The 27,025-nt window shown below is 35.9% G+C and overlaps 1 protein-coding gene across 2 annotated transcripts in view; it reads left to right on the top strand.

Annotated features, from left to right (window-relative positions):
- Nucleotides 1-27,025, top strand: part of Tenm1 (teneurin transmembrane protein 1) — a 710,827-nt gene that overhangs the window by 198,307 nt on the left and 485,495 nt on the right. For both annotated transcript variants that reach the window (XM_021188844.2, XM_021188842.2), the window contains exons 3-4: nt 1,537-1,797; nt 3,323-3,379. In XM_021188844.2, coding sequence (XP_021044503.1) covers nt 1,537-1,797; nt 3,323-3,379 — 318 coding nt within the window. The remainder of the gene's footprint in view (nt 1-1,536; nt 1,798-3,322; nt 3,380-27,025) is intronic.

Raw genomic sequence — 27,025 nt, 5'->3', positions numbered from 1 at the left:
AGGCCCCTTGGTCTTGCAAACTTTATATGACCCAGCACCAGGGAACACCTGGGCCAAGTAGTGGGAGTGGATGGGTAGGGGAGCAGGGGCGGGAGGGGGTATAGGGAACTTTCGGGATAGCATTTGAAATGTAAATAAAGAAAGAAAATATTTAAAAAAGCCACAAATCCAAATAGAAAAGCCACATACATAAACTGGCACCTAAGACTTTTTATTTTTGATAGAAATCTCACTTAGTAGCCTTAGATGGCATGAAATTTACAATATAGAGCAGGCTGGCCTTAAACCACCTCAGCCTTCCAAGTGCTATAAAAATTCTTACAATCTTAAAATTGGTGTAAAAGGAGAGTTCTGAAGGGGCTGAAGATTTTGATAATAAATATTTTATAATAAAAAAAATTCTAAAAAAATTTGGAAGGATAGGGAGAAAATGGAAACTATGAAGCACTGCCATGGTGCAATACCTAAATTGTATGTTTTTCTTCTCTGCTTATTTAAAGAGCAAAGACATAATTATTCCTTAACTAAGATAATGTGCTTTCTCTCCTTATCCACCTTCTCAGTCTGTTCTATAACTACAGCCAACCAGTTTCCTAAGTCGACCTTCTCTGAATTATCCAAAAAGGCATAACTTTATTTTTTTCTATCTCTGTTCTGTTGACCCTAACACTTTGTGCTTCCTTATTCTTTCTCTAAAGTTTCCCTCCCCGCCTTGTGGCAGTCCCTGTAGGTTTAAATTAAAGGGCATGGTTTCTTTCTTCCTCCTCCTTTTCCTCTTCCTCTTCTTCCTCCTCTTCCTCCTCCTCCTCCTCTTCTTCTTCCTCTTCCTCTTCCTCTTCTCCTCCTCCAGGCTGTTTGGTGTTATCGCTTGTGTACTCTGGAATTTGTCATTTAAGCTATAATACAAGCCTCCTCCAGCTTTAAAACAAAACAAAATAATTGGCAAAAGTATGCCTTAAACTCATTTGAAAATAGTGAAAATAACATTAGTTGCTCATAATTTTAGAGTTTAGCATATTTGAAAAATCTATTTGAATGTGTTGTTTTTCTCAGTTTTATATTACTTATTAGATTACATATAATATATATGACATACCCAGAGAAACAAATCATTTCGTTATTTTAAGCATAGGTGTGCTGTGTAGATCACATATTTGTTCTAGAAAAGAAATTGCTTTAGAGGACATCTCTCTACACTTTATACTTATTGTATTCGCTTATTTCATTATATTTTGTGCAACCAAAAAATTGTAGCTATAAGCTATTTTGAGAATGCATTTTTTTCCCCAGAACCTTGTAAGAATCAACAGGAGCGTAATTTTAAGTAACAGAAGTGCAAAATAAGCACAGACTCCTAACTACCATAAATAAAAGGCCAGAATTTTAACTTTGCAAAAACTCATAATTACTAGCAATGGGGAAGGGGAAACATGAGGGCAGAAAAGTGAAAGTTAGTGGGTTTTTTGAATATATATATATATATATATATATATATATATATATATATATATATATATAAACTTTTTTTCTTTCCAGAGATAGAATTCTGTGAAACACCTCCTACTTTGTGCTCCGGCTACCACGCAGACATGCACAGTGTTTCTCGGCATGGCTACCAGCTGGAGATGGGATCTGATGTGGACACAGAGACAGAAGGTGCTGCATCACCTGACCATGCACTCAGAATGTGGATAAGAGGCATGAAATCAGAACACAGTTCCTGTCTGTCCAGTAGGGCCAACTCTGCACTGTCCTTGACCGACACTGATCATGAACGGAAATCTGATGGGGAAAATGGTAAGAAAACTACATCTGCAATTTTACTTTGTTATCACTTCTGGTATTGGCCCATCTTTCATTTAGCATGCAGAGTACAAATACAAGATAGCAGGGTCCCAGGAACAAGGAGGGTACTTAAGTATCTAGCAAATAGACACATTTATTTATAATGACACAAAATAGTCTTCATTTCTAGGCAACCCTCAAGAGAAATTATCTCATGTAGTCAGCAATATTGTGAATGTCTTATTCATTACTCACCTTTTATTTTCATTTTTATTTTCCAGAGATACCCCAATGGGATTTATTATAGGAAGTACTCATTTCATGTATTTTAGCTTTACATCGGTGTATGAACAAGGAGATGAACAATTATATAGCATGCATATTCTCTGTAGGGACTCTCTATTTTGATCTAAATTAACTTGCTGCGTTTATAAACAGATTCACATTAACCACATTAGAATGAAATTATTTCACAAACACAATTATTTTAAAGACACCAGTCATTTGCCTGACAATAAGTACTAACACCAATATCATTATGTTGTAATTATACATTATTTCTTTATACATTTTAGAAAATGAAATGTTTTCTCTTTTTGAGTTTTGAGGAAAGGGTTGGCTTATTGAATATATGTTCTTCTGCCTCTAACCAAAAAAGTAATTTCATAATAGGCACATTAAATGAATATTAATCAAATTAATCTAGTCTATCCATCATTTTCTTTGTCAAATTTTGATATGAGTTCTTTATCATCCACATTCATGCTAGCATAATATGTGAATTCAACCCATTTCAAAATGACAAATACTATGTTTTCTCTCCTTTGAGAAAGATTTTCCTGGATTTTATACAATCACATAAAATTGTGTATGTACATATTAAATGAAAATGGAAATACATTTTTCTAGGGGAACAAAGGGACAGAGAGAGCTGCAGTGAGGGAAAAAAAGAATAGTAGAAAATATACTCCATATTCAATATATACCTGTCTGAATTGAATTTAAACATAAAGATCATATTCTTTGCTATGGGCCAATCCTCAGAACTGTTTGAAATCACTTTCTGGGAGACAAAAGTTCAGACTCTGGTTGGTGTCTGTTCCCTCTTCCAGCATGAGATACCACTGTTTCAGTAGTTGATAGTCAGATTGAAAGACACAATAATCTCTTTGTATCTTCATCTCTGCCAGGCTGCTTATAAACCCTCATATAAAGAATTACAGTTAAGTACATTCAGTTGAAACATACACCAATAAAGAATTTTCCATTCTAGAATTTTCCATTCTATTTCTATATGATTGTCAATGGGAGGTTTCTTTTAGGAGTGTTGAAAATTGTAGAATTAAGTAAAATTGATTTTTTTAATGACTCAATACTACCGAACCTTGGTTTTAATGGAGGAATATTAGGGTACATAGAGTTGTTTCATTAATGCTATTATGTTTTTTAAATATCTTGATGAAAAGTTAATGTTGAAATTTGAAGAATCCCAGGCACCATGGGCAAAGATTAATTAATAAAACACTTAATATTACAGGTTTTAAATTCTCTCCTGTTTGTTGTGAGATGGAGGCTCCAGCTGATTCTGCTCAAGGCAAGTGTTTCCAAATATTAGAAAGACAAGTTGTTTTTACCTCAATCAATCATGACAGGTGCCTCATCCACAAATAGAGCCTGACAGACTAACAAATAGCACATAAGGCTGAACAATGGAATTGTCAGAGATTATTCTAATGGTCACATACTGCCTTGCTTGTATCTTCTTTCAATTATGAAGAGAAGCAGAAAAGGCAGTTGGGGGCAATACTCATTTGTCTTGTCATTGTTGTTGGTTTGCTGTTATTGTTTTGAATTTAGAATGGCTTTCGCTTTAACATGGTATATATCTGATGCTTTCATAACTTTCCAGTGTTCTCTGGCAGATGACTTTGCTCCTACCTCGGCCTTACAATCACATTTTATTCATGCCATCAATTGCAAATAACTCAAAAAGGTCAAAGGGGAAAAAAACATATGATAGTTCATCATTTTATGAAGTTTTTGTTTTTTGTCACTCTTTAGTAAGGGGCATTCCTTATTATTGATAATAACTAGGAATTGCCTGTATTTAATACTTTTAAAGAAAACTTGAGAATGTGAATGTTTTTTTTCTTTTTTCCCACAAATGCATGTTAATTCAAAGAAAAAAATCATTTTCGACTCATTTAACATTGTGTTTGCATGCAAATGGGAGCTATTTATTTCCCACTGGTATCATCCATTCATGGAAGCATGCCTAGCAGGGCATCTATCTCATTAACTCATTAACTTGAATTTATATATTCTATATTTGAAACATAAAAATGCTTAAAATATTTTTATTTATAGGTTTCAGTTGTTCAGATTCCATGCCATCTTATCCCTGTGATACAATTAGTGTTGGTGACATTTTATTTTGTTTCTGCCTTCCTATAGTTTTGGTTTTTTTTTTCAATTATTGATGATGCTATGGACATAATATTATGTCAAGCTTTAGGATAAGATAAGCCTCACTGCTCTGAATGAGAAATACAAGCTTAAGTACGGGAAATTGTTAATTTGGGTGAGTTATATAACCATAAAAGAATCTAAAAATTGGTATCAAAGATGCTTACAATTCTGTCCATCCCACAAGTAGACAGTATGACTTAGTGGCACTTTGTTGTTCTACTTGGATTTCCTGAATTTTGCCTAGGAAGACTTATTTCTTTCATTTCATCCATAGACCAAGCATTAAAAAAAAAAATTAGCACTGTTAACCCTGTTTTGTTATTCTAAATCTAATTTAACTGTATAACATGTTACAAAATCTTAAATTTTTACTAAACTCAACTTCACTACTGGAATATTTGAAGCAGGAAGGGAAACTAACAGGTAATAAAAATAGTTATGTTTTATAGGTTTTCACAGAACTATCGGAATATCATTTGTTTTTAAATCCTTCCCACTTATCCTAAGACAATCCTTTAACATTTATTAATACTTAATTTTCTATTAAGGAAAAATGCAGATTTCATATTTATCTCACTCCTGGTATTTGAATGACAGTTTGGTATCATGCTTCCTTCAGTATAGCCTTCTCACTGTCCATTTCAACTATTTGTCATATGTCTAAGTCATAGATTCCTAGATTTTCAAACTCCCAAAAGGGGTTGATAAGCGCTAGACTAGATAAAAGTGTGGTCTGCCTTATTCTCCATTATAGCTTCAATACCTAGCCACAGGATCTAGATCATAATTACAGAGCCAATAAATGAGAATCACGTCATGTTTTGAGTGGGGGGATTAAAGTTAGAGATAAATATTTTCATGAATTATCTATGATCTTGTGCCACTCTTTGAAGGATAGAAATTCTGCATTGAGTGAGGCCTATGGACACCTAATGTGCAACTTTGCCTCTAACAAATGATATCCTCATCAATTTGTATAACATAACAATACAGCCGGGCAGTGGTGGTGCATGCCTTTAATCCCAGCACTTGGGAGGCAGAGGCAGGTGAATTTCTGAGTTCGAGGCCACCCTGGTCTACAGAGTTAGTTCCAGGACAACTAGGGCTACGCAGAGAAACCCTGTCTCAAAAAACCAAAAAACAAAAATAAAAACAAACAAAACCAAACAAACAAATAACATGACAATACTATTTTGTATTAGTCAATGTTCTCTAAAGGAACTGAGCTTATATAATGAATATTCATCTTTTAAACATGGGGTTTAGGCTATTCCAACAAAGATTATCTCTTGACCCAAAGGCCAGGAATCTGGTAGTTAGTTGTTAACCCTGTCTCAGCAGTCTCAATCTGGTCCTGGGGTCCTGGAGTCCTAGAGAGCTGTGAGTCTTCAGTCTATGTTGGAATCCTGAAGAAGTAGGCATCAATCCCAGTGAAGGAATGCCTCAGCAACAGGGTTGGTTAATTTACCAGTGAGAGTTAGGGCAAGCAGACCAAAATCAAAAGCTGCTTTCTTCCATGTTGTTTTATGTGCTCTATCACTAGAAGACATGGCCCAGATTTAAGGTTGCTCTTCCCAACTCAAAGGATCCAATCAGGATCGCCCCTCACAGTTGTGCTGAACTTTTTGGATTTTAGTTGATTCTAGATGTAGTCAAGTAGAAAACTAAGATTATGCATCTCTTGTATACCCCTTACTAAGTTTCATACCAGCATATCTCCTTAATCATGCTTAACTTCCAAATGGAAACAACAACAGACAGGTATTTCTACAATTGGTCACATGAGATGAGCTGGTATTTATAACTTTCTTCTACTACTACTTCTGTATTGTTTTCAACCTCAGCAACCAACTCAGCTAATCTGAGTTCTTTTCTTTTTTTTTTTTTAATTTTTTTGGGGGGGGGATTTTTTTTTTTTTTTGAGACAGGGTTTCTCTGTATAGTCCTGGCTGTCCTGGAACTCACTTTGTAGACCAGGCTGGCCTCGAACTCAGAAATCCACCTGTCTCTTCCTCCCAATTTCTGGGATTAAAAGCGTGCGCTACCACCTCCTGGCCTGAGTTCTTTTCTAGGAAGAGTGACCCATAGTTTTATTCCTGATGGATCTGTGCCCTTTGTCATCTTGTTTGAACTGAGATGTTTTAGTTTCACATTAACTTTAACCATGGGACATGGTAACAACAGGAGATACCCTACTGGATCTCCTGCATTCCAGGTATAAATTTCCCCCTGGTAGTCTGGACCAATCACCTTTTATAATACTATTACTCCTATATTAATCTGTTGACTAAAGGTCATAAGTCCAAAGGAGCCAGTTGGTAATTTGAGCTCTCATCTCAATGGAATGTTTGTTGTCTCCTAGAATGAGCATTCTTGATCTGGAACCAAAAGTTCTATGCCAGGAGAAATTGTGATTGTGGGAACTGGAAGCAAAAATTTTCCTACTGGGTCACTAGGGGTGATAATGAATGGGACCATTTCTATTTATACTACTTCATTCCTGGACCAATGAATCCTGAGTATGGGAGAATATTACTCTATATTCAAATCATATAATATGTTTTACAGAACCTGGCTTCAGCCTTCTGAGTTACTGCCATCTAATTAAAACTGTGTCTTCAAATGCCATCTAACTTTCTATGAAGTCAGCTGGTTTAAGGATGGTGGACAGCATAATACCAGTGACTTCCATTGAGAGTAGATCCATTATAACATGACTCTGCATATTAAGTGGGTTTTTTAGTCAGAGGAAATTTTATATAGAATACCATAGCAGTGACTAAGACATTCTGTGAGGTTGTATATGGTAGGTTTCTTTTTTTTTTTTTTTTCAGAAACATCAGGTGTAAGAGAGGCAAATCCATAAACAAGATAAGTATCAATTTCAGTAAGGACAAAATATTGTCCTTTCCACATAGGAAGTAGGCCAGTGTAGTTAACTTGCTACTTGGTAGCTGGCTGGTCACCCTTGGGAATGGTATCATATTAGGAGCTCAGTGTTAGTCTGTGCTGTTGGCAGATCTGACACTTAACAGCATTTGTAACCAGTTCACCTAGGTTAGTATAAGTACATTTATCAAGCCTGTGCACAAATTCTATTTCTGCTATAATAGCCACTCTGGTAATGGGCCTAGTAGAAAATAACAGTGAATGATATGAAAGACGCTGCCTAGCAACAAAATGGGCCATCCTATCCAGTAGTCTTTTAGCTCTACTGAAGTCAAGTTTTGACGAACATTTACATGAAAGACAAGCATCTTCACATTCTTTGCCCATTTGAAAAGACCTAGTTAAGTGCTTATTCCCAGGGTATTTTTACTCACCAATTTTCTAATCTTATTCTTTCTAAATCCCCAACCATCCAACCAATCAATTGGGTAAAATTCATGAATCAAACAAGAAGACACATTTCTCCATCCAAGAAAAATGCATAACCTTGTATAATGCCCAAGGTTCTACCTACTATGAAGATCTCCCTTCATTGGTGTGTTTCAAGGTTGTCTCAGAAAGGGTTTGTAATTAATGCAGCTTTCCATTTCTCAGTAGTTCTTGCATAGCATGCAGAAAGAGAACCATCACTTCAAAAGTCCATAATTGCTGAAGAGATGGTTCAGTGACTAAAAGCACTACTTGCTCTTTCAGAGGACCCTAATTCAATGCTCAGCACCCACATGGCAACTCACTACTGTCTGTAACTCCAGTTCCAGAGGACCTGACACTCTCACATAGACATACATGCAGTCAAAACACCAATGCACATGAAATAAAAATATTTATTTAAAAAAGGCCCTCATTTTTCCTCAATAAAATATCCATAAGGCATACTTCAAGAGGCAATGGGCGCATGATTGGGAGTAGAAAGAATTTTAATGGGAGTAAAAACCGTAAGTATTTGGGCAACTTCTTTGTATAACTTGCTGTGCCCTCAGGAACTACTCTGGCCAGATCACATATATACCACTTCCATTTGATAATAGATTGTTGCTGTGCACATCTTAATTTATAACTTGTGGGGTCAAACAATATCTAGATTACTATAGGCAGCCCCAGTTGTTTGAAACCTTGGTGTCTCATTATCATACATTCACTTTACACTAAGGCCCAACAGCAGGCCAAGAGCTGTCTTTCAAAAGAACAGTTGTCTATAGATGATGGTAGAGTTTTGATGCTAAATTTCTAGGGTTACTTTTGTGATTAATCTATATAGAAGTGCCAATGGCTCCAGGCAACCTTCCTCTCAGCCACTGATACCATCAGGTCTCTGGAATCATATTGTCTCAGTAGAAGTGCAGCCTATACAGACGTTTTGGCATACCTGAAGGTGCTTCTCCTGTTCCAGGCTCCATTTAAAGCTGACGGCCTTCCAGCTCACTTTATATATAGGATGAGATAACATATTCCAGTAAGGAATATGATGCTTTTGCAGTCCAAATAAGCCTTCCTCTTGATGGTGGGAATGGTCAGGTACAATAATTTATACTTTAGTTTACATGAAATATCTATGCCCCACACATAGAATTTCCCTGAAGTTCTGCCCTTGAATTTTGTTTGAATTTATTTTCCGTCCTCAGAATCCATATGTGTTACCAACAAGTCCAATGTGGTTTGCATGTCCTGCTCTTGTGGTCCACTCAGACTAATTTATCAATATAGTGGATCAATGTGATATTTTGCAGGAGAGACAGATGATCAAGATCCTTTCAAACTAAGTTATGACACAGTGCTGGAGTGTTAATATGCCCTTGAGATAAACTTGTAAAAGAGTAGTGTTGGCCTTACCAGCAGAAGGTAAATTGCTTCTTGTGGTCCTTATGGACAGGTATCAAGAAAAAGGCACTTGTTAAAGTAGTAGCTGTATACCATGCACCAGGAGATGTGTTAATCTGCTCAAGTAAAGCTACCACATCTGGTACATCAGCTGCAATTGGTGTTGCTACTTGATTAATTTTTCAATAGTCAACTGCCATTCTCTATGATCCATCTGTCTTCTGCGCAATCCAAATAGGAGTTTTAAAGGGAGATGGGGTACAAACCACAACCTCTGCATCTTTCAATTCCTTGATAGTAGTACTAACTTCCGCAAGTCCTCCTGGAATGTGATATTGTCTTTTGTTCACTATTTTCTCTAGTAGCAAGAACTTCAGTGATTTTCACTGGCTTTCATCAACCATAATAGTCCTCACAAAACCAGTATAGGAATTCTGCCAACTTCTAAGTACATATACCCCAATTATATATTCTAGAAGTAGGGAAACAACCACACAATGCATTTTGGGATTAACTGGGCCTGCTGTAAGACTTTAGCCAAAACTCTGTCATCTGATCTCCATAAACCCCTACTTCAACTGATGAGCCACATTTGCTTTTGGACCTCTCCCATAATCAGTACCAATTATTTTCCAGTATCTCATAGACCCTGGAAAGTCTGATCATTTCCTTTTCCCTGTGTAGAGTGGCCTATGTAGAAGGGCACGTGCCCCTCTAAAGAAGGATTGAAGAAAGCTAACCTTAAAGAATTGAAGAAAACTAACCATAAAACTCTTAGGTATTTAATCAAGGCCCTTCCTCAGAGGACATTTGACATCCCCTCATTCAAGGGACCTAGGGTTTTCAAATAGGTTCAAGTCTAGAAATTGTTTCAGGAGCTAATAATGTATCTGCTTATACTAATCATGTAAAACAGTAGGCTTCTTCATGATTACATTTCTACAAACACAATCCATTATTAGTCAGCATCAGAGTTCCATATGAGACTTGTGACCATAAAAAAGTACTTTGCTTCTGCTGCCCATTATGGGTCAGACCACTATTGACATTGCTTTACCTGGGCTTCCATTTCCATAACAGTGCTTATCATTGTCCTTGGTTATTCATTGTTGCCACATGAAACCTGCTACTCCAGTGCCCAATTATAACCCATTGCATTTAATTCAAACAACTGTTCTGTGGTATTTACAACCCCTAAGGTCTGGCACAAGAAAGGAATTACCATAGAGTTCTTCAAATATGCTGATGCCCCTTTCAGCATTTTTCATGTTACAGGATTAGTGAAGGGCTCTTCTGGGCCCTCCCACAGTGAAGGATTAGGTTTTGCCCAGCAAACATTCTGTAGCTTCTCAGTCTCCCTGAACCTTAAAATCCTGTTGTCAAGAATAAGGCAAGCTGTGTCAAACATCTTCATCTTCTTTTCAATAGGCCATCTTATGACAAATTTTGGCTGTGGAAACTTCCATACTAAACCTAGAATCTGTACTCGGGGCTCTCACATCAGAAAACTCAGTAGGATCCAGTTTTATATCCCAACTACAACTATCACACACCCTTAAAACCCATTTCTATATATATTACCCAGAATTTTGCTTCAATGAATTAGCAAATTCATTAAGTTCTTTAGTGGTATATTGCACACTTTCATGGACTGTATTTCTTACCTCTCTTCTAAAATTATCTGTATCCTTGAATGTGGTTATAGGTCTAGAAGCACTATTGGCAGACACTGAGTGACATCGGGGTTGTTTTGCCTGCCACCTCCTTCACAGAAGGACATCACTGCTAGTTCAGCAGACAGTAAAGGATTAATTTACTCAGGCAAATATGGAGAGGGGAACACTGCAGTAGATGAAAGTGGAGAAGTATTCTATTCTAAGGGTGAACAATTATTGAGCAGGTGAGCTAAATCCTTCAGAATAAGAGATTTCAATGCCTTCACATTGAGATGGGTTGTCCCACACCTCTCCATCCTCAGTTTTAGGATCCTTAATAGTCAGTGTATTTATTTCACCACTAACACTAACACTTTTTGAGGCTGGGACTTGAATTTTCATTGTATGCAAATAATCATATACTGAGGATTTAGGATTGATTTTCCATAACTTGAACTCTATGGTTGCTGAGGACAAGATTCTCTTCCACAGCCTACTCATAAACTTTTAGACTGTATGTATACACCTGGAGTCAATCAATTAATTGTGTCTCTGAATTCATTCATTTGTTACTGTACCTTGAGATATAAGAAGTTGGTTAATTTTATCAAGGAGTTCATTTTATCCTTTGCCAATTTATCCAGAAATGTTAGAAGCAAACAGGTAGTACCATTCTTTTCCTTATTTTTCTGCCAGTTGTCAAAAGTGTTAGTATAGAGTCACTAAATTTGCTGTTTCTTGCAATGGATAGGTCAGGATAATCAAATGAACCTATCTTGATGAATATAATACCATGGATATTTAATGCTCTCTATGCTACTGAATAACCTTCATTAACTATAGGTATTAGCAGATTAGAAAGCTAGTTCCATGACCAACTTATCATTGAATAGAGCATTGTTCAGTTTCCATGTGTATGTGTAATTTCTGTTGTTTTTGTTGGTATTTAAGACCAGCCTAAGTCTGTGGTGATCTGATAGGGTGCTTGGGATTATTTCAAACTTTTTGTATCTGTTGAGGCCTGTTTTGTGGCTAATTATATTGTCGGTTTTGGAGAAGGTACCATGAGGTGCTAAGAAGAAGGTATATTCTTTGCTTTAGGTAGGATGAAATGTTTTATAAATATCTGTTAGATCCACTTGGTTCATAATATGTGTTAGTTTCACTGTGTCTCTGTTTAGTTTATGTTTCCATGATCTGTCCATTGCTGAGAGTGGGGTGTTGAAGTCTCCCACTATTATTGTGTGGGATGTGATGTGTATTTTGAGCTTTAGTAAAGTTTCTTTTATGGATGTGTGTGCCATTGCATTTGGAGCATAGATGTTCAGAATTGAGAATTCATCTTGGTAGATTTTTTTTCCTTTGGTGATTATGGAGTGTCCTTCCTTATCTTTTATGATAACTTTTGGTTGAAAATTGATTTTATTTAACATTAGAATAGCTACTCCAGCTTGTTTCTTGGGACCATTTGCTTGGAAAACACTTGTCAAAACTTTTACTCTGAGGTAGTGTCTGCCTTTGACACTAAGGTACATTTCCTGGATGCAACAAAATACTGGGTCCTGTATGTTATGTATGTATATGGTTCCATATCCAGTATGTTAGTCTATGTCTTTAGGGGGAATTGAGTCCATTGATGTTAAGAGATATTAAGAAAAATGATGGTTACTTCTTGTTATTTTTGTTGTTAGATGTGGTGTTATGTTTGTGTGGCTATCTTCTTTTGGGTTTGTTAAAAGATTACTTTCTGGCTTTTTCTAGGGTGTAGTTTCCCTCCTTGTGTTGGTGTTTTCTATCTATCATCCTTTGTAGGGCTGGATTTATGGAAAGATATTGTGTAAATTTGGTTTTGAAATGAAATATTTTGGTTTTTCTATCTATGGTAATTTAAAGTTTTGCTGGGTATAGTAGCCTAGGCTGGCATTTGTGTTCTCTTAAGGTCTGTATGACATCTGCTCAGGATCTTCTTGCTTTCATAGTCTCTGGTGAGAAGTCTAGTTTAATTCTGATAGGTATGCCATTATATGTTACTTGACCTTTTTCTCTTACTGATTTTAATATTCTTTCTTTGTTTAGTGCATTTGGTGTTCTGATTATTATGTGATGGGAGGAATTTCTTTTCTGGTCCAGTCTACTCAATGATAACTTGGTCAAGGAAGAAATAAAAACAAAAAAATTAAAGGCTTTTTTTAGAATTTAATAAAAATGAATACACATCTTACCAAAACTTATGGGACACAATGAAAGCCGTGGCAAGAGGAAAACACAAAGCTCTAAGTGCATCCAAAAAGAAACTGAGCTTACACTAGAAGCTTGACAGCACATCTGAAGGCTCTAGATCAAAAAGAAGCAAATATATCCAAGAGGAGTAGATGGCAGGAAATAATCAAACTCAGGGCTGAAACCAAATAGAAACAGAAAGAACTATACAAAGAATCAACAAATCCAGGAGCTGGTTCTTTGAGAAAATCAAGAAGATAGATAAACCCCTAGCCAGGCTAACCAGAGGGCACAGAGACAGTAACCAAATTAATAAAATCAGAAATGAAAAGGGAAACATTACAATGAAATAGATATTTAAATTATTATTCTGTTTGTTCAATATTAACAGTTGAAAATCTTAAAATCATGTTCTACAAAAGGAAGAAAGAAAGAAAGAAAGAAAGAAAGAAAGAAAGAAAGAAAGAAAGAAAGAAAGAAAGACCGATATTATAAAAAAAGAAAAAAGAAAGAAAAAAGAAAAAAGAAAAAAAGAAACCCAGTTCCAGATACTTAAAAAATTAGGCTGATGGATTTCTATAAATTCAAGGCCAGCCTGGATTACAGAGTCAACTCTAAGCCAGCCAAGACAACATAGTAAGATCCTGCCTCAAAAACTAACAAACTTACTTAACAAACCCATCTCCCCCCCCCCAAATCCTTATGTTTCTGTAGAATCCATTCTGATATTACTATATGTACTAGTCGGGATTCTATAAATGGTAAAGTACTGATAGAATAAACATCCATATATTAAAAGGGACTTATTAGAGAGGTATTCTGGCTGTGGTTTCTCTTATCCAACAATTGTTGCCGTCTTCTAAGTGAAAGACCAAGAACCTGATAGTAATTCGGTCCATGCAGCTAGTTGTTTTAGCAATCCCAATCTGGTGCAGAGTCCCAGAGGACTTCTAGAGAGCTGGTAGTCTTCAGTTCACATTGAAACCCAAGCAAATAGGCTCTAACACCAGTAAAAGAAAGCCTCTCCAAAAGGGTACATGAACTTGCCATTGAGAGGGAGAGCAAGCAGTCTTTATACTGTCATTAGTAGACCCATTGGGGTATATGTGCTGACTGCTTTGAAGTTGGGGGCTGCTTTAAATATCAAGTGGGTAGGCTCCCCAAAAGCAATATTTGTATTATTGATCTTATCCTCTGGTTGTAGCTAATGAGACGGTTAGATACCTGAATGGAGTAGAGAAAATGATTCTATTTCCATGGAATGCAGCAATGACAGTAAAGCACTCATAATTTATTTTAGCTGCTTTTTTGGACAGAAGTTAAGAGCTGGGCTATATACAGAGTTTATTTTTTTCACTCCAGATTTTATTCCCCTCCTGTTCCATCTTCCGACTGTTCCACATCCTATACATCTTCTCTGCCCTGCTGTCTCCACAAGGATGTCCACCCACCCCACCCAGACCTCTAAACTCCCTGGGGCCTCCAGTCTCTTGAGGGTTAGGTGTATCCTTTCTGACTAAACCCAGACCCGGCATTCTTCTACTGTATGTGTGTTGAGGGGACTCATATTAGCTGGCGTATGCTGTCTTTTTGTGGTCCAGTGTTTGAGTGACCTCAGGAGATCAGGTTAGTTGAGACTGCTGGTCTTCCTACAGAGTCACCCTCCTCCTCAGCTTCTTCCAGCTTTTTCCTAATTCAACCACGGGGGTTAGCACCTTCTGTCTGTTGGTTGGGTACAAATATCTGCATCTGAATCCTTCAGCTGATTCTTGGGTCTTCCAGAGTACAGTCATGCTAGGTCCCTTTTTTTGAGTGCTCTATAGCCTCCTCATTAATAGTGTCAAGCCTTAGGGCCTCCCCTTCAGCTGAATCCTACTTTGGGCCTGTCACTGGACCTTCTTTTCCTCTGGCTCCTCTCCATTTCCATCCCTGCAGTTCTTTCAGACAGTAACAATTATAGGTCAGAATATTGACTCTGGGATGGCAACCCCCTCACTCACTTGATGCCCTGTCTTTCTATTGGAGGTGGACTATACAAATTCCCTCTCCCCAATGTAGGGCACTTCATCTAGGGCCAGTCCCTTTGAGTCCTGAGGGTCTCTCACCTCCCAGGTCTCTGGTACATTCTAGAAAGTCCCCCCATCCTCCTTCCTCCTGAGGTTGCCTGTTTCCATTATGTACTCACTTATTAGTGAGTGCATACCATGCATGTCATTTTGGGTCTGAGTTACCTCACTCAGGGTGATATTTTCTAGTTCCATCCATTTGCCTGCAAAACTCAGGATTTACTTGTTCTTAATAGCTGAGTAGTATTCCATTGTGTAAAGAAACCACATTTTCTGTATCCATTCTTATGTCCTAGGACATCTAGGTTGTTTCCAGCTTCTGTGTATCACAAATAAGGCCACTATGAACCTAGTGGAACATGTGTCCTTATGGCATCATGGGACATCTTTTGGGTATATGCCCAAAAGTGTTATAGCTGGGTCTTCAGCCAGATCTATTTCCAATTTCGAAGTACCCTCCAGACTGATTTTCATAGTGGATGTACCAGTTTGCAATCCCACCAGCTATGGAGGAGTGTTCTTTCTCCACATCCTTGCAAACATGTGTTGTCACCTAAGGTTTTGATCTTAGCTATTGTGATATATGGTGGAATCTCAGGGTCATTTTGATTTCCATTCCTCTGATCACTAAGCTCTTTGAACATTTCTTTAGGTGCTTCTTAGCCATTTGAGATTCCTTAGTTGTTAATTCTAGGTTTAGTTTTATATCCCAATTTTTTATTGGGCTTCTTGAGTTCTTTATATATTTTGGATATTAGCCCTCTATCGGACATGGGGTTAGTGAAGATTGTTCCCCAATCTGTAGGTTATCGATTTGTCGTATTGACTGTGTCCTTTGCTTACTGGGTCTTCTTCCTTTCTTTTTGATAAATATTTAGACACTAGTCAATCTGCACAGATATGGCTAAATAACATGGATCCATGTTCAAAAATAAATGACTTAACAGTTCTTCCTATTTAGCCCCTTTTGTGATTATTTTCTGTTTAATGTAGCTCAAATTGGTTTTGTCACTTATAATAAATCCTCTTAATTAATTGGACATTAATATTTCCCACCAGTCTAGAAATGTCTTGAGGTTGGGGATTATACATAATATTCATTTTTCAAGAATCTCTGGTAGTTAATACAAAGTTTGGCAGCAAGTAATTGTTCATTGGGCATTTTTGAATAGGAATATCATTATCATTAAAACTATAGGAAAGTATAACTTCTTTGTAATTTATACTTTATTAAAATTAACAAATACAATTTCTTACTATTTCTTTCTGTTTGGCTTATTAACAAGCAGGTTTATTTTTACATCTTATAGTCCATCTTTGTTACTTACATTTCAAATTCCTTACTACTAGCCATTGAATGAATAATTAATACTTCCCAAACCCCAGTTTGTTGTTCTATGAAACAGAAATATTACCAATTTCATTTTTTATGTGTGTAGAATATGAACACACACACACACACACACACACACACATGCACACACACACACACACATATATATATATATATCACTTTATAGTGTGACTTCTGTAATTATATATTCAGTGCATGTTAGGTGTAAATAGAGTTTATCACTATTTATTTACTATGCCTAAGTTGTGGGATAGAGGCTATGGATGACATTTTTATCATCAGGAATTGTACAAGTAGCCAATGTGGAATATCTAGCATCCTAAAGAAATTCTCTATCCTTGTAGAGTCCATCTTAATTTCTGCTCCTTTCAAAAAAGGTAAAAATTCTTGTGTTTCTCTTTAATACATCATTTTAATAGTTGAAAAATATTTTTCTACTAAGCACAGTACAACATTAGAGGAAATACTGTGATGTGATTTTAACTGGACAAGGCCACTGTTATTTCCCATTGACGTAAAGTAGACCTTAAAGAGAGAGCTGGAAAATTGTTTCCTCAGAAGCCATGAAGATTTTCATCACTGTTGAACAGTTAAGTTCTTTCTATGTTATTCAACAACTTTATAGACAAAGGAAGATCTGAAAAAATTCCATCTACACTGCACACCCAGAAGCTGACGACATAGCATGCATGGCCAATGAATACTGTACTAGCATAGCCTTGCACATGCCAATTTGAGAACCTAAATTGCTTCACTGGAACATCTGGAGTTGTGAGACAAAAATGCCTAGATGAACACCTGGAGGTCTTTAAAAGGTATGTAATACTTATGCCCAAATGAGGAGTTACCCTTCTGATATTTGACCATGTGGGATCATTCATGCAGTTACTAGAAGGGATTTGTTTCTTTTACATTTCTTGCTTGTGCTTTCCATGTTTTCCCCTGGTGATATAAGTTATACAGGACACTTCTATAACAGTGAAAACAGTTCCTTAGGAACCATCTAAAAGTTAAAGGAAGTGTGTGAAACAATACAATGATTTGGTAATAGCTTTGGCAGGAACCCTACCATATAACTAGCACCCTAATGGCTCTGTTGGAACCATTATGCATGTATGAAACAGTGCAGTTGACTTTTGTAACAGCTCTTTTGGAGAGTTCCATGGTCAGAGGAAGTGTATAAGTCATTTGGATGACTTTATGTTTGAGTCATACATTTCTGTGACAACTGAGTCTTACAATTGAAAACCAGTCTAACGATATTGAACATTAAACTATTGTCAAGGTAAATAAAATATGCATATGTTCAAATAGTAAAACCTTTATTAATGTATTTTATGGCAAAGTAGTATCAGCTGATGGTTTAAAATTGATACTGTAAAATAGGATTAAGTATTAAAAAAAAAAAAAAGAAAAACTCTTCTAACTTTCACCCTGTAGGTGCCACTCGAGTGATGACCATTTCCACATTATCAGTATAAAAACAGACAGAATTCTGTGAAATGAAAAGTCTTGTAACCTTTTCTAGTTTATACATCTTGCATATTATCTTTTTTGTTGTTCCTCCGTGCATGAGATCCAATCACATAGGTAACACTATTCTATTTAGCTGTCATTGATACAAATGAAAAAATTCTGTTACTTATTTCTTACATAAACATCTTTTTACATACCTGTTAAATAATTTCTTATAATTAGAAATGATTGATGGGTTATGGTAATAGCCATTTAATGTTTACTATAGCTATCACCACATTTTTCCCTTAAAAAGGAAAAGTCAGTTTACCTTTCTACTAATGCTTATGAAGAGTATCTAAGTTGCTCATATTCTCATCAAGGCTGGCAATGATGAAAAAAAAATTTTTTGAGGGTCTGTGATTTTTTTAAGTAGGTATTTACTTCATTTACATTTCAAATGCTATCCCAAAAGTCCCCTATACCCCCCCATCCCCTACCCACCCACTCCCACTTTTTGGCCCTGGTGTTCCCCTGTACTAAGGCATATCAAGTTTGCAAGACCAAGGGGCCTCTCTTCCCAATGATGGCCAACTAGGCCATCTTCTGTTACATATGCAGCTAGAGACACGAGCTCAGGGGGTACTGGTTAGTTCATATTGTTGTTCCACCTACAGGGTTGCAGACCCCTTCAGCTCCTTGGGTACTTTCTCTAGCTCCTCCATTGGGGGCCCTGTTTCCATCAAATAGCTGACTGTGAGTATCCACTTCTGTGTTTGCCAGGCACTGGCATAGCCTCACAAGAGACAGCTATATCAGGGTTCTTTCAGCAAAATCTTGCTGGCATATGCAATAGTGTCTGCATTTGGTGACTGATTGTGGGATGGACCCTGGGTGGGGCAGTCTCTGGATAGTCCATCCTTTCGTCTCAGCTCCAAACTTTGTCTCTGTAACTCCTTCCATGGGTATTTTGTTCCCAATTCTAAGAAGGGGCAAAGTGCCCACACTTTGGTCTTCATTCCTCTTGAATTTCATGTGTTTTACAAATTGTTTCTTGGGTATTCTAAGTTTCTGGGCTAATATCCACTTATCAGTGAGTGCATATCATGTGAGTTCTTTTGTGATTGGGTTACCTCATTTCTCATACATATTCTCCTAACATATATAAAATGTTATTATGCTATTATTTTTAAGTTATGAGTAAGCTTAGGAAACTTTTTTTATATTCTAATGAAAGATTTTGCATCTCTTATTCTCAGTTGTTTGTTAATGTGTCTGCTCATATTTCTACGTATAATTAGTAAGGACTTAGGTAATCTAAACACAAAGTAAAAATATGCGGATCTGTAAAGATAATGTGAATGCTTTTTAAACATGAACAAAATACTTACCTTCATTTGTCAGATAAATTTGTATTAAAAATACAATATAAACTGCATGCAAGTAAGGAAAGGTGGAAACAGGAGCAGTGATCGTCCCAGATAAGAGCACACTAACTAGTTAGCTGTCCATTTCCCAGCTCTAAAGCCATATGGACCAGCAGGTTATATTTAGGAAATATATATATATATATATATATATATATATATATATATATATATATATGAACAAAGAGTAAAAATAGAGTTCAGGAATTTTCAAAAGAAAGAATGAGGAGGGATACGTGGATGGAGGGTTCAGAGGGAAGAAAAGGAAAGAGATAGTGTAATTAAATTACAATCTGAAAAAATAAGTAAAAAATGCAGTGTGAAGTATGAAATTATTTCCTAGAAGCTTAGCAGTAATAAACATTTGATAGCATATAATCTTTGGAAAAGTGAATATCAAACATTGATTACAGGATTATAACCAAACAAAAATCAAAGGAAATTTGACAATATCTTGCAAAACTGAGCCTACCATCTCCATTGACTTTGTAATTTCAGTTCATGAACTGTATCCTTTACCTCTTGGGTGATCATACAGTGATATGTATTAGGATGTCCTGACAAGTGAAACATTGTTGGAAATATTGAAAAAACAAGAATATCAATCAAAATGTTTATCAACAAGCTTCCACCTGTATATCATAAAGGCTATTCCTGTTCTGCAATATTCTCCAGCTTTAGAAATGGTGAGACATAGCCAGCTTGGTCTACAGAGTTCCAGAGCAGCGAGGGTTATACAGAGAAACCCTGTCCCAAGATACAACAACAACAAAAAAAAAAATAGGGAGACACGTGTGAAGAGAGAAGGGAAATGACTCAGAGGCATTTGGACAGAGGCCCTACAACTTTCAGACTGTGTATATATTTATAAATATCAAAAACGTTAAGCACACCTATGTGATACACTCGTGGTTGCAACATTACTTTTTGGCTCCTTTTACACTTACAAATCAGGAATATTTTTAACGTATTTAACACAAGCCAAGTGAGATAATTCTACATGTATTGAAGTGGAATAACCATCATTAAACAAAACCACAGTCTTTGAAACCTGGTGTGTCTTAGTATATTATTTTCTGTGAATCCCTATAATGAATATACTTTATGTTGTATATTAGCTCACAATGAATTTAAAGATAAAATTCAGGAATGAATTTTTTTGTAAAAGTAACTACCGTTCCTATGAACAGGAAAGGTACTCTTAAATATTTAATTCTATTCTTTTCTAATTTTTCATACTGTTCATTATGATCTAGTAAATTTATTTCCTATGTCACTGATAGATCACAATCTGCAATTTGAAAATCATAATACACAGTATTCTATAGTTTATGTGGTTTTAATGGAAGTATACACATATATATGCATAGATTTCTTTGCAACTATTAAGATTAAATGAAGAGACAAAATTAGGCACATTCAGAGTAGTATGGCTAGAGCCCAGACATCATCAGAAAGACTTCATCCAGCTACTGATCAAAGAAAATTCAGAGACTCACAAGTGAAACAATAGGCAGAGGTCCCAGAACCCTGCAGAAGTTGGGAAGAAAGGATTGTAGGAACACAGCCCATAGAATTAACTAAGCATCACTCATAGGGGCTTACAGAGACTGTCAAGGTAGCCTGCATTTGGCTAGATCCTTTGTATATGTTATGGTTGTATAGGTTAGTGTTCTTGTTGGTCCTAACAGGGGCTGTCCATGAGGTTTTTGCCTACTTGTGGGACCCATTCCCCCCTACTTGACTGCTTTGTCCAGCCTTGATATGAGGGTATGTCCCTAGTCTTATTGGAACGTTTAATGCTAAGTTCAGTTAATATCCCCAGGAGGCATGTTGTTTTCTGAAGGGAAAATGAAGGGAAGTGGATCTGGGAGAAAGGGTAAATGAGTAGAGGGGCCAGAAAGAGTTGGGGGGAGGGTAAACTTCACTCAGGATATATGAGAGAAGAATATAAAAACAATAAATTAATAATTATTATTACATTTGTGGAGAGATAATTACATGGCTAGGAGGTAGAATCTGGAGACAGTGGGTTTTTCCTCTGTAGTTCTGTCCCATTTAAGCTTCATATTATAGGCTGATAATTTTTAGCTTATGTTATTTTAAATTTATGAAATTAATATGATATCACAGAGAAATTAATCCAAATTACCTATTCTCTAGACTACTTTAGAGCATAGTCAATAATGGCTGCTTACAGGGGTGTTTTTGAATGTCTTAAAATAGTATACAAAAATTATTTTGGGTGGGAAAATGTATAAAACCCTCCTTCTGTGACAATGCCCAGTTTAGTTCCCCCATCTCTCATTCTCTTTCATATGTGTGTCTGTGTCCCTGTGTGTCCATGTGTGTGTGGGGGGGTGTAAACAAATGTATTAAATAATATCTTTTTTCAATAATCTGTTCTATAGTTTATTGTTAAGCTACATACTTGTTTTGATTATGTTCATAAAATGCAACCCATGCTCATTTGTTTCCTTGAAAAAGCTGTTTTTGCAGATAAGTTTCTACCTCTCATAGGAAGCGGGGTATGACAGCATTATAATCTACTGGACAAGCAATGCTGCTTTCCTAAATTGTCTGCCAAAATTAACAGTTTCAAAACAAACAAACAAACAAACAAACAAAGACAGTTGTAAATTTGAAAGCCTCCGTGTAATATATACCATACTGTTTTCCTTTGAGACCAACAGCATGTATTTGTCATTTTACAATTCTAGCAACATACACATAATCATGTTTCTATGAGCAAATACCTATTATGCTAAGTGGCATATTTTAAGTATAATTTCTGTCATTCACACAGTTGACACCTTCCATTTTTGTGGTTCTATTTTATGGCCACTATCAACTAGAAATTTGTGCTTAAATACTTTTCATTTATTTTGATGTTTGTAAATGCAAAACCAGTTTTTCTGAGGCAATTTACCCTTTATTTTCATTGTTTCTGAGAAATGCAGTGTGTACTGAAATAAATTCATCCTCTCCGTGTTTATGTGGATTTGGAAGATCAAGCTCTGCTTCTCTGTCTTGCCTAGCAATCACCTTCACAGAATGAGCCATCTTTCTGGCCTTCACATGAGTGGTGCTTAAAGTTCACAAACAAGGAATACAAATTGATTGGTCATACATAAGTATAGGCATTTTTGTGAGTATATTATGAAGTAAGCAAGTCAATCAAAAATATCAAAATGTTGATCCATTTAAGATGCTTTCTAAATTGATGTGTGTCTGAATTGCCTAACAATCCCTGTGGAAACTATTGAACCTTTTGTTTATGAATATGTAATCATATTTTTATCAAATAGCACATCAATTGATTGGTGACAATAAGACTCAGTTAGAATTGATCAATCTAGTCAAAGTTGTCAAGAAATATTCCTTTTCAAGACAAAATCTTGGATAATAAAGAATAAAACTGAGTTGTTATGAGATTTGATAGTCCCAAATCATGGCAAAATTTGAAGAAATTTCCATGAAGGTTGAAAAGTGTAGAAAATGAAACCCAGACATTCAGCCTTACAGGAATTATAAACCTATGAAATCATGACATTTTACATAGTTATATGAAGTCAAAATATAATGACACTGAACTATCTCAAAGTGGAAATAAATAAAAACAATAAAATAAAACAACCACACAATAGTAAAAGTCAGGGGAAGGAAAAGAAACAGACAACATTAGTTCCCTGGATTAAGTATTTGATATAAGTAATTACTTCCCTCAGCAAATATACGTTAATTATTTTAACAATTCACTGCTTCCCTTGAAGTTTTGATCTCTAGGCTACTCTCTGTTCATTTGAATACTTTATTTAAGGAACAGGAAGAATTTAGAAAACGTTTTCCCTTTTGATTCAGGTGTGGTCTTAGTCCTAAGTTTTGACATTTGTGTAGCCAGCTGGATTTTGTCATTTTTAACGGCTTCAGCCACAATAAGGTTTATCAAGATGTTTCTGCCTTACATCGCATTTCCAAACAGCTGTCTAGATGTACAGTTCCGAGTCTGCTATATTGGGCAGGCATTTGGAATACTTTTTATCATCTTCTCCTAAGAACTATAATTTTATATATATGTATGACATAAGTGAAAAGAAATTGACCCAAGGTAAATCACAGCATAAAAGTGCTTTTCTGATAACTGTTTCCCTCCAAAATCGGGACTGGTCTTTACTCACAAGAACTAGAAAGAATAATTTGGACATATTTTCTTGAACCTTATATCTTTGGACCCACGAGACTTAAAATAAAGAAATATCTTGCTTTCCTACAAGTTGAGTTTCAGTTGTTCCAGATTGAATTAGTGTAAATAAAATAGAAAGAAGGGCTCTAGCAAATCAATACTGCATTGGTAGTAAACTGGAAAATACTGACAAATTATCCTTTTAGGCCTTAGCGAGGTTTAATCTAAACATCGTTTTCTCCTGACACGATGAGAGAGAAGAGAGTAATTTATTACCCAAGCCTGATATGGATGAGAAAAGACTGCAGCTTGTTCTTCACTGTTATGGCTCCGTCCCTTTTTGTGCCAGTTCAATTTTTGTTTTGCTCCAGAAAAGTCATTCTCCAATAATGTTTATGAGTCTTATATCTTCAATGCCACACCTTATCATGGTATATTTGGCTACTTGTCAGCTTGTTTAAGAAGAAGAATGCCAATTTAAAAATGTTCTCTTGAGATTCAAGAGTCTTATGTGTATGGGGAACCTTCATAAGGTACGGTAAGTGTGTAATTTCACAGTTTTAGATAATAGGAGAGAGCAATACTTACAGGAGTATTTTATGAAATCTAGTTATGTTTAATATGAATAATAACCCAACCAATACACTTAAAATAGCCAAAACATGAGATTTTTTTAATTATTGGGGTTATACGAGATGGGTTCTAGTTCCAGTTCCATTCCAAATTTGTAGGAGAATTTTTATTTTGAATGAAATGTATGTTCACACTGTTTCCTTCCTAAGTATGATTTTATTTCTCCCCATTCTACTCTTATTCATAGTTATAAACATGAAGCACAAATAAGTAAAAGATGTAGCAGAAATATTTCGTCAGCTATTTGTTCATCTATTCTGTTAAATAAAGTTGTTGTGTTAAATGTCACATATTCCCAGATAGATATGATAAAATAGCATTTTTAATTAACCCAAGAGGGACATGGACATGAGAAAACCAAGTACTTGCTCCAGGCAGGATCATTTCTCAAGGCATTGTATTGTGAACAGTATTTAAATTACTACCTATATTTATCCCTCACATTTTTTTAAAGCGAAGGTTTTACACTATTACAATTATATCTCCACAGTTATTATAATGGTAATAAAGATAACAGCCTAAAACACTTTTGTGTTCTTTGGGAATATATGCATATTTAATAGTAAGAAATGGTTCCTATTTATTGTACCCCATACCAAAGTGAAGTCGCAGTAGGTTTAGTTGCTCATTCAAACTTGAAAAAATATGTACATTCCCAGGATCCTCTACCCACAAGGTAAAAGAAAGGTAGAATTAGTAAATATATTTATAGGAAGAGGATTTTCACTGAGAAATTAAGTTATGCACAATGCTATTGTCTCACGGTGAAATGGATTTCTTGAGAAAACACTTTCTAAAAGTACAGACTTTATAAGAGGCATACAACTGTGACTATTAAATGGAAATGTTTCAACCTTATTCTACCATAGTCCTAGGCATGTAACACAACTTTCCTCTAAAACTTAATGGTTTGCTCCATATATCAATGAAATAAGAAAAAAGAATCTTTTGAAGGATTAAAATCAAATATTTGCTTTATTACAAACAACATATGAAGCACCATTTTTCTTTTGTGGAATCTCTTATTATATTAAATACCTTAAAACTCCCCAAACCAAGAAAGATTTTACATAGGAAAAATTGGAAGAAATGACAAAGAATTAAAAGCACATGTGGTTGTAAGCCACCTACTTAGAAGCTTGATTGCTTATACTTAGTGATGCTTTGAAAAATGTGTATGAATTTTCCCCAAACGTAAAATTTAAAAATTATAATTCTTGTAGCATTAGAAATCTGTTTCTGTACAACTAGATCAATTAGCCATAATAATACTAATACTTTCTCCCAGTTGTCTAGACAACCTGTTTTGGTCATCCAATTCACTATTTCAGATTGCTAAAAATGAACCACACTTAGAGAGATGAAAATATAAGATAGTGGGAAGTATCAGACAGTATAAGAGTTCTATAAGAGCAAGTTCATCTACTGATTTCTGAGAGCAATTTATTAACTCCAGGAATTGATATGGTAACTAAATTCATGAGGGGTCTTCATGATAAAAAGTAGAAATGGTACATTTTAAAAGCAATGTAAATGGGGTTATTTGAATTTCTGGAGTCCAGCTTCCTGAGCTCTTTGTATATATTGGATATTAGTCCTCTATTAGATTTAAGATTGGTAAAAATCCTTTCCCAATCTGTTGGTGGCCTTTTTGTCTTGTTGACAGTGTCTTTTGCCTTACAGAAGCTTTGCAACTTCTTTATAAAAGATAATTGGCAGTCAAACTTAGGAAGAATAGATGTGTTTACAAGATACACCGTAGAATTGGATGCCCACAGTCATCTATAGGATAGAACACAGAGACCCCAATGGAGGAGCTAGAGAAATTACCCAAGGAACTGAAGGGGTCTGCAACCCTATAGGTGGAACAACAATATGAACTAATCAGTACCCCCAGAGCTTGTGTTTCTAGCTGCATATATAACAGAAGATGGCCTAATCAGCCATTGTTGGGAAGAGAGGCCTCTTGGTCTTATAAACTTTATATGCCCCATACAGGGGAATGCCAGAGCCAAGAAGTAGGAGTTGGTGGGTAGGGGAGCAGGTGGGGGGGAAGGCTATAGGGGACATTCAGGATAGCATTTGAAATGTAAATGAAGAAAATATCTAATAAAAAAAGATACACCATCATGCCAGGCAGTGGTTGTGCATGCCTTTAATCCCAGCACTTGGGAGGCAGAGGCCAGTCTGGTTTACAAAGTGAATTCCAGGACAGCCAGAGATATACAGAGAAACCCTGTCTCAAACAAACAAACAAAAAATACACCATTATATTATATATTATATACAATTAATATAGTCTAAAATATTATTTTATATATTATATTTGATATATATATACTTATTATATATAGTGATAACTTCTTAAGAGAAACCAGCTCACACTATCTTCTCTAACACCCATTTAGAGTTGAAAGAAAAAGACATTTCTATTCTCTTCTGAAGAAGACTACATTGTGTTCTTTTCTCCTTTCTCCTTCCCCTCATCCAAAACACACAAAAGCTAGAAAAACTACTCCTATACACAAACTTTTTTTTCTCCTTGACCTTATTCATTTGTATATTCATTCTTCCCTTAATCTGATTTTCCTGTTGTCTTGGTAACTAACTGTACTAATAATCAGAAAGGAAAAATTTATAGAATATAGGAATTTGAGGTGTGAACAGAAACTTTAACTTCACTCTGCCCCAAATCCCTTCATCTCTCTTCCCGACTTTCAAAAAACTAAGTTGTGAGTTGAGAAATTAAGATTAAGAGTCACGAGCTGGGCATGGTAGCACATGCCTTTAATCCCAGCACTCGGGAGGCAGAGGCAGGCAGATTTCTGAGTTCGAGGCCAGCCTGGTCTACAATATGAACTAACCAGTACCCCCAGAGCTCGTGTCTCTAGCTGCATATGTAGCAGAAGATGGCCTAATCGACCATCATTGGGAAGAGAGGCCCCTTGGTCTTGTAAACTTTATATGACCCAGCACACTAATCAATATGTTAGTTCATATTGATTTCTGAG

The sequence above is a fragment of the Mus pahari genome, chromosome X, assembly GCF_900095145.1.
Source record: "Mus pahari chromosome X, PAHARI_EIJ_v1.1, whole genome shotgun sequence".
Classification (NCBI taxonomy): Eukaryota; Metazoa; Chordata; class Mammalia; order Rodentia; family Muridae; genus Mus; species Mus pahari.
Note: the sequence above shows the minus strand (reverse complement) of the source record. Positions and strands in the feature narration are given on the sequence as shown.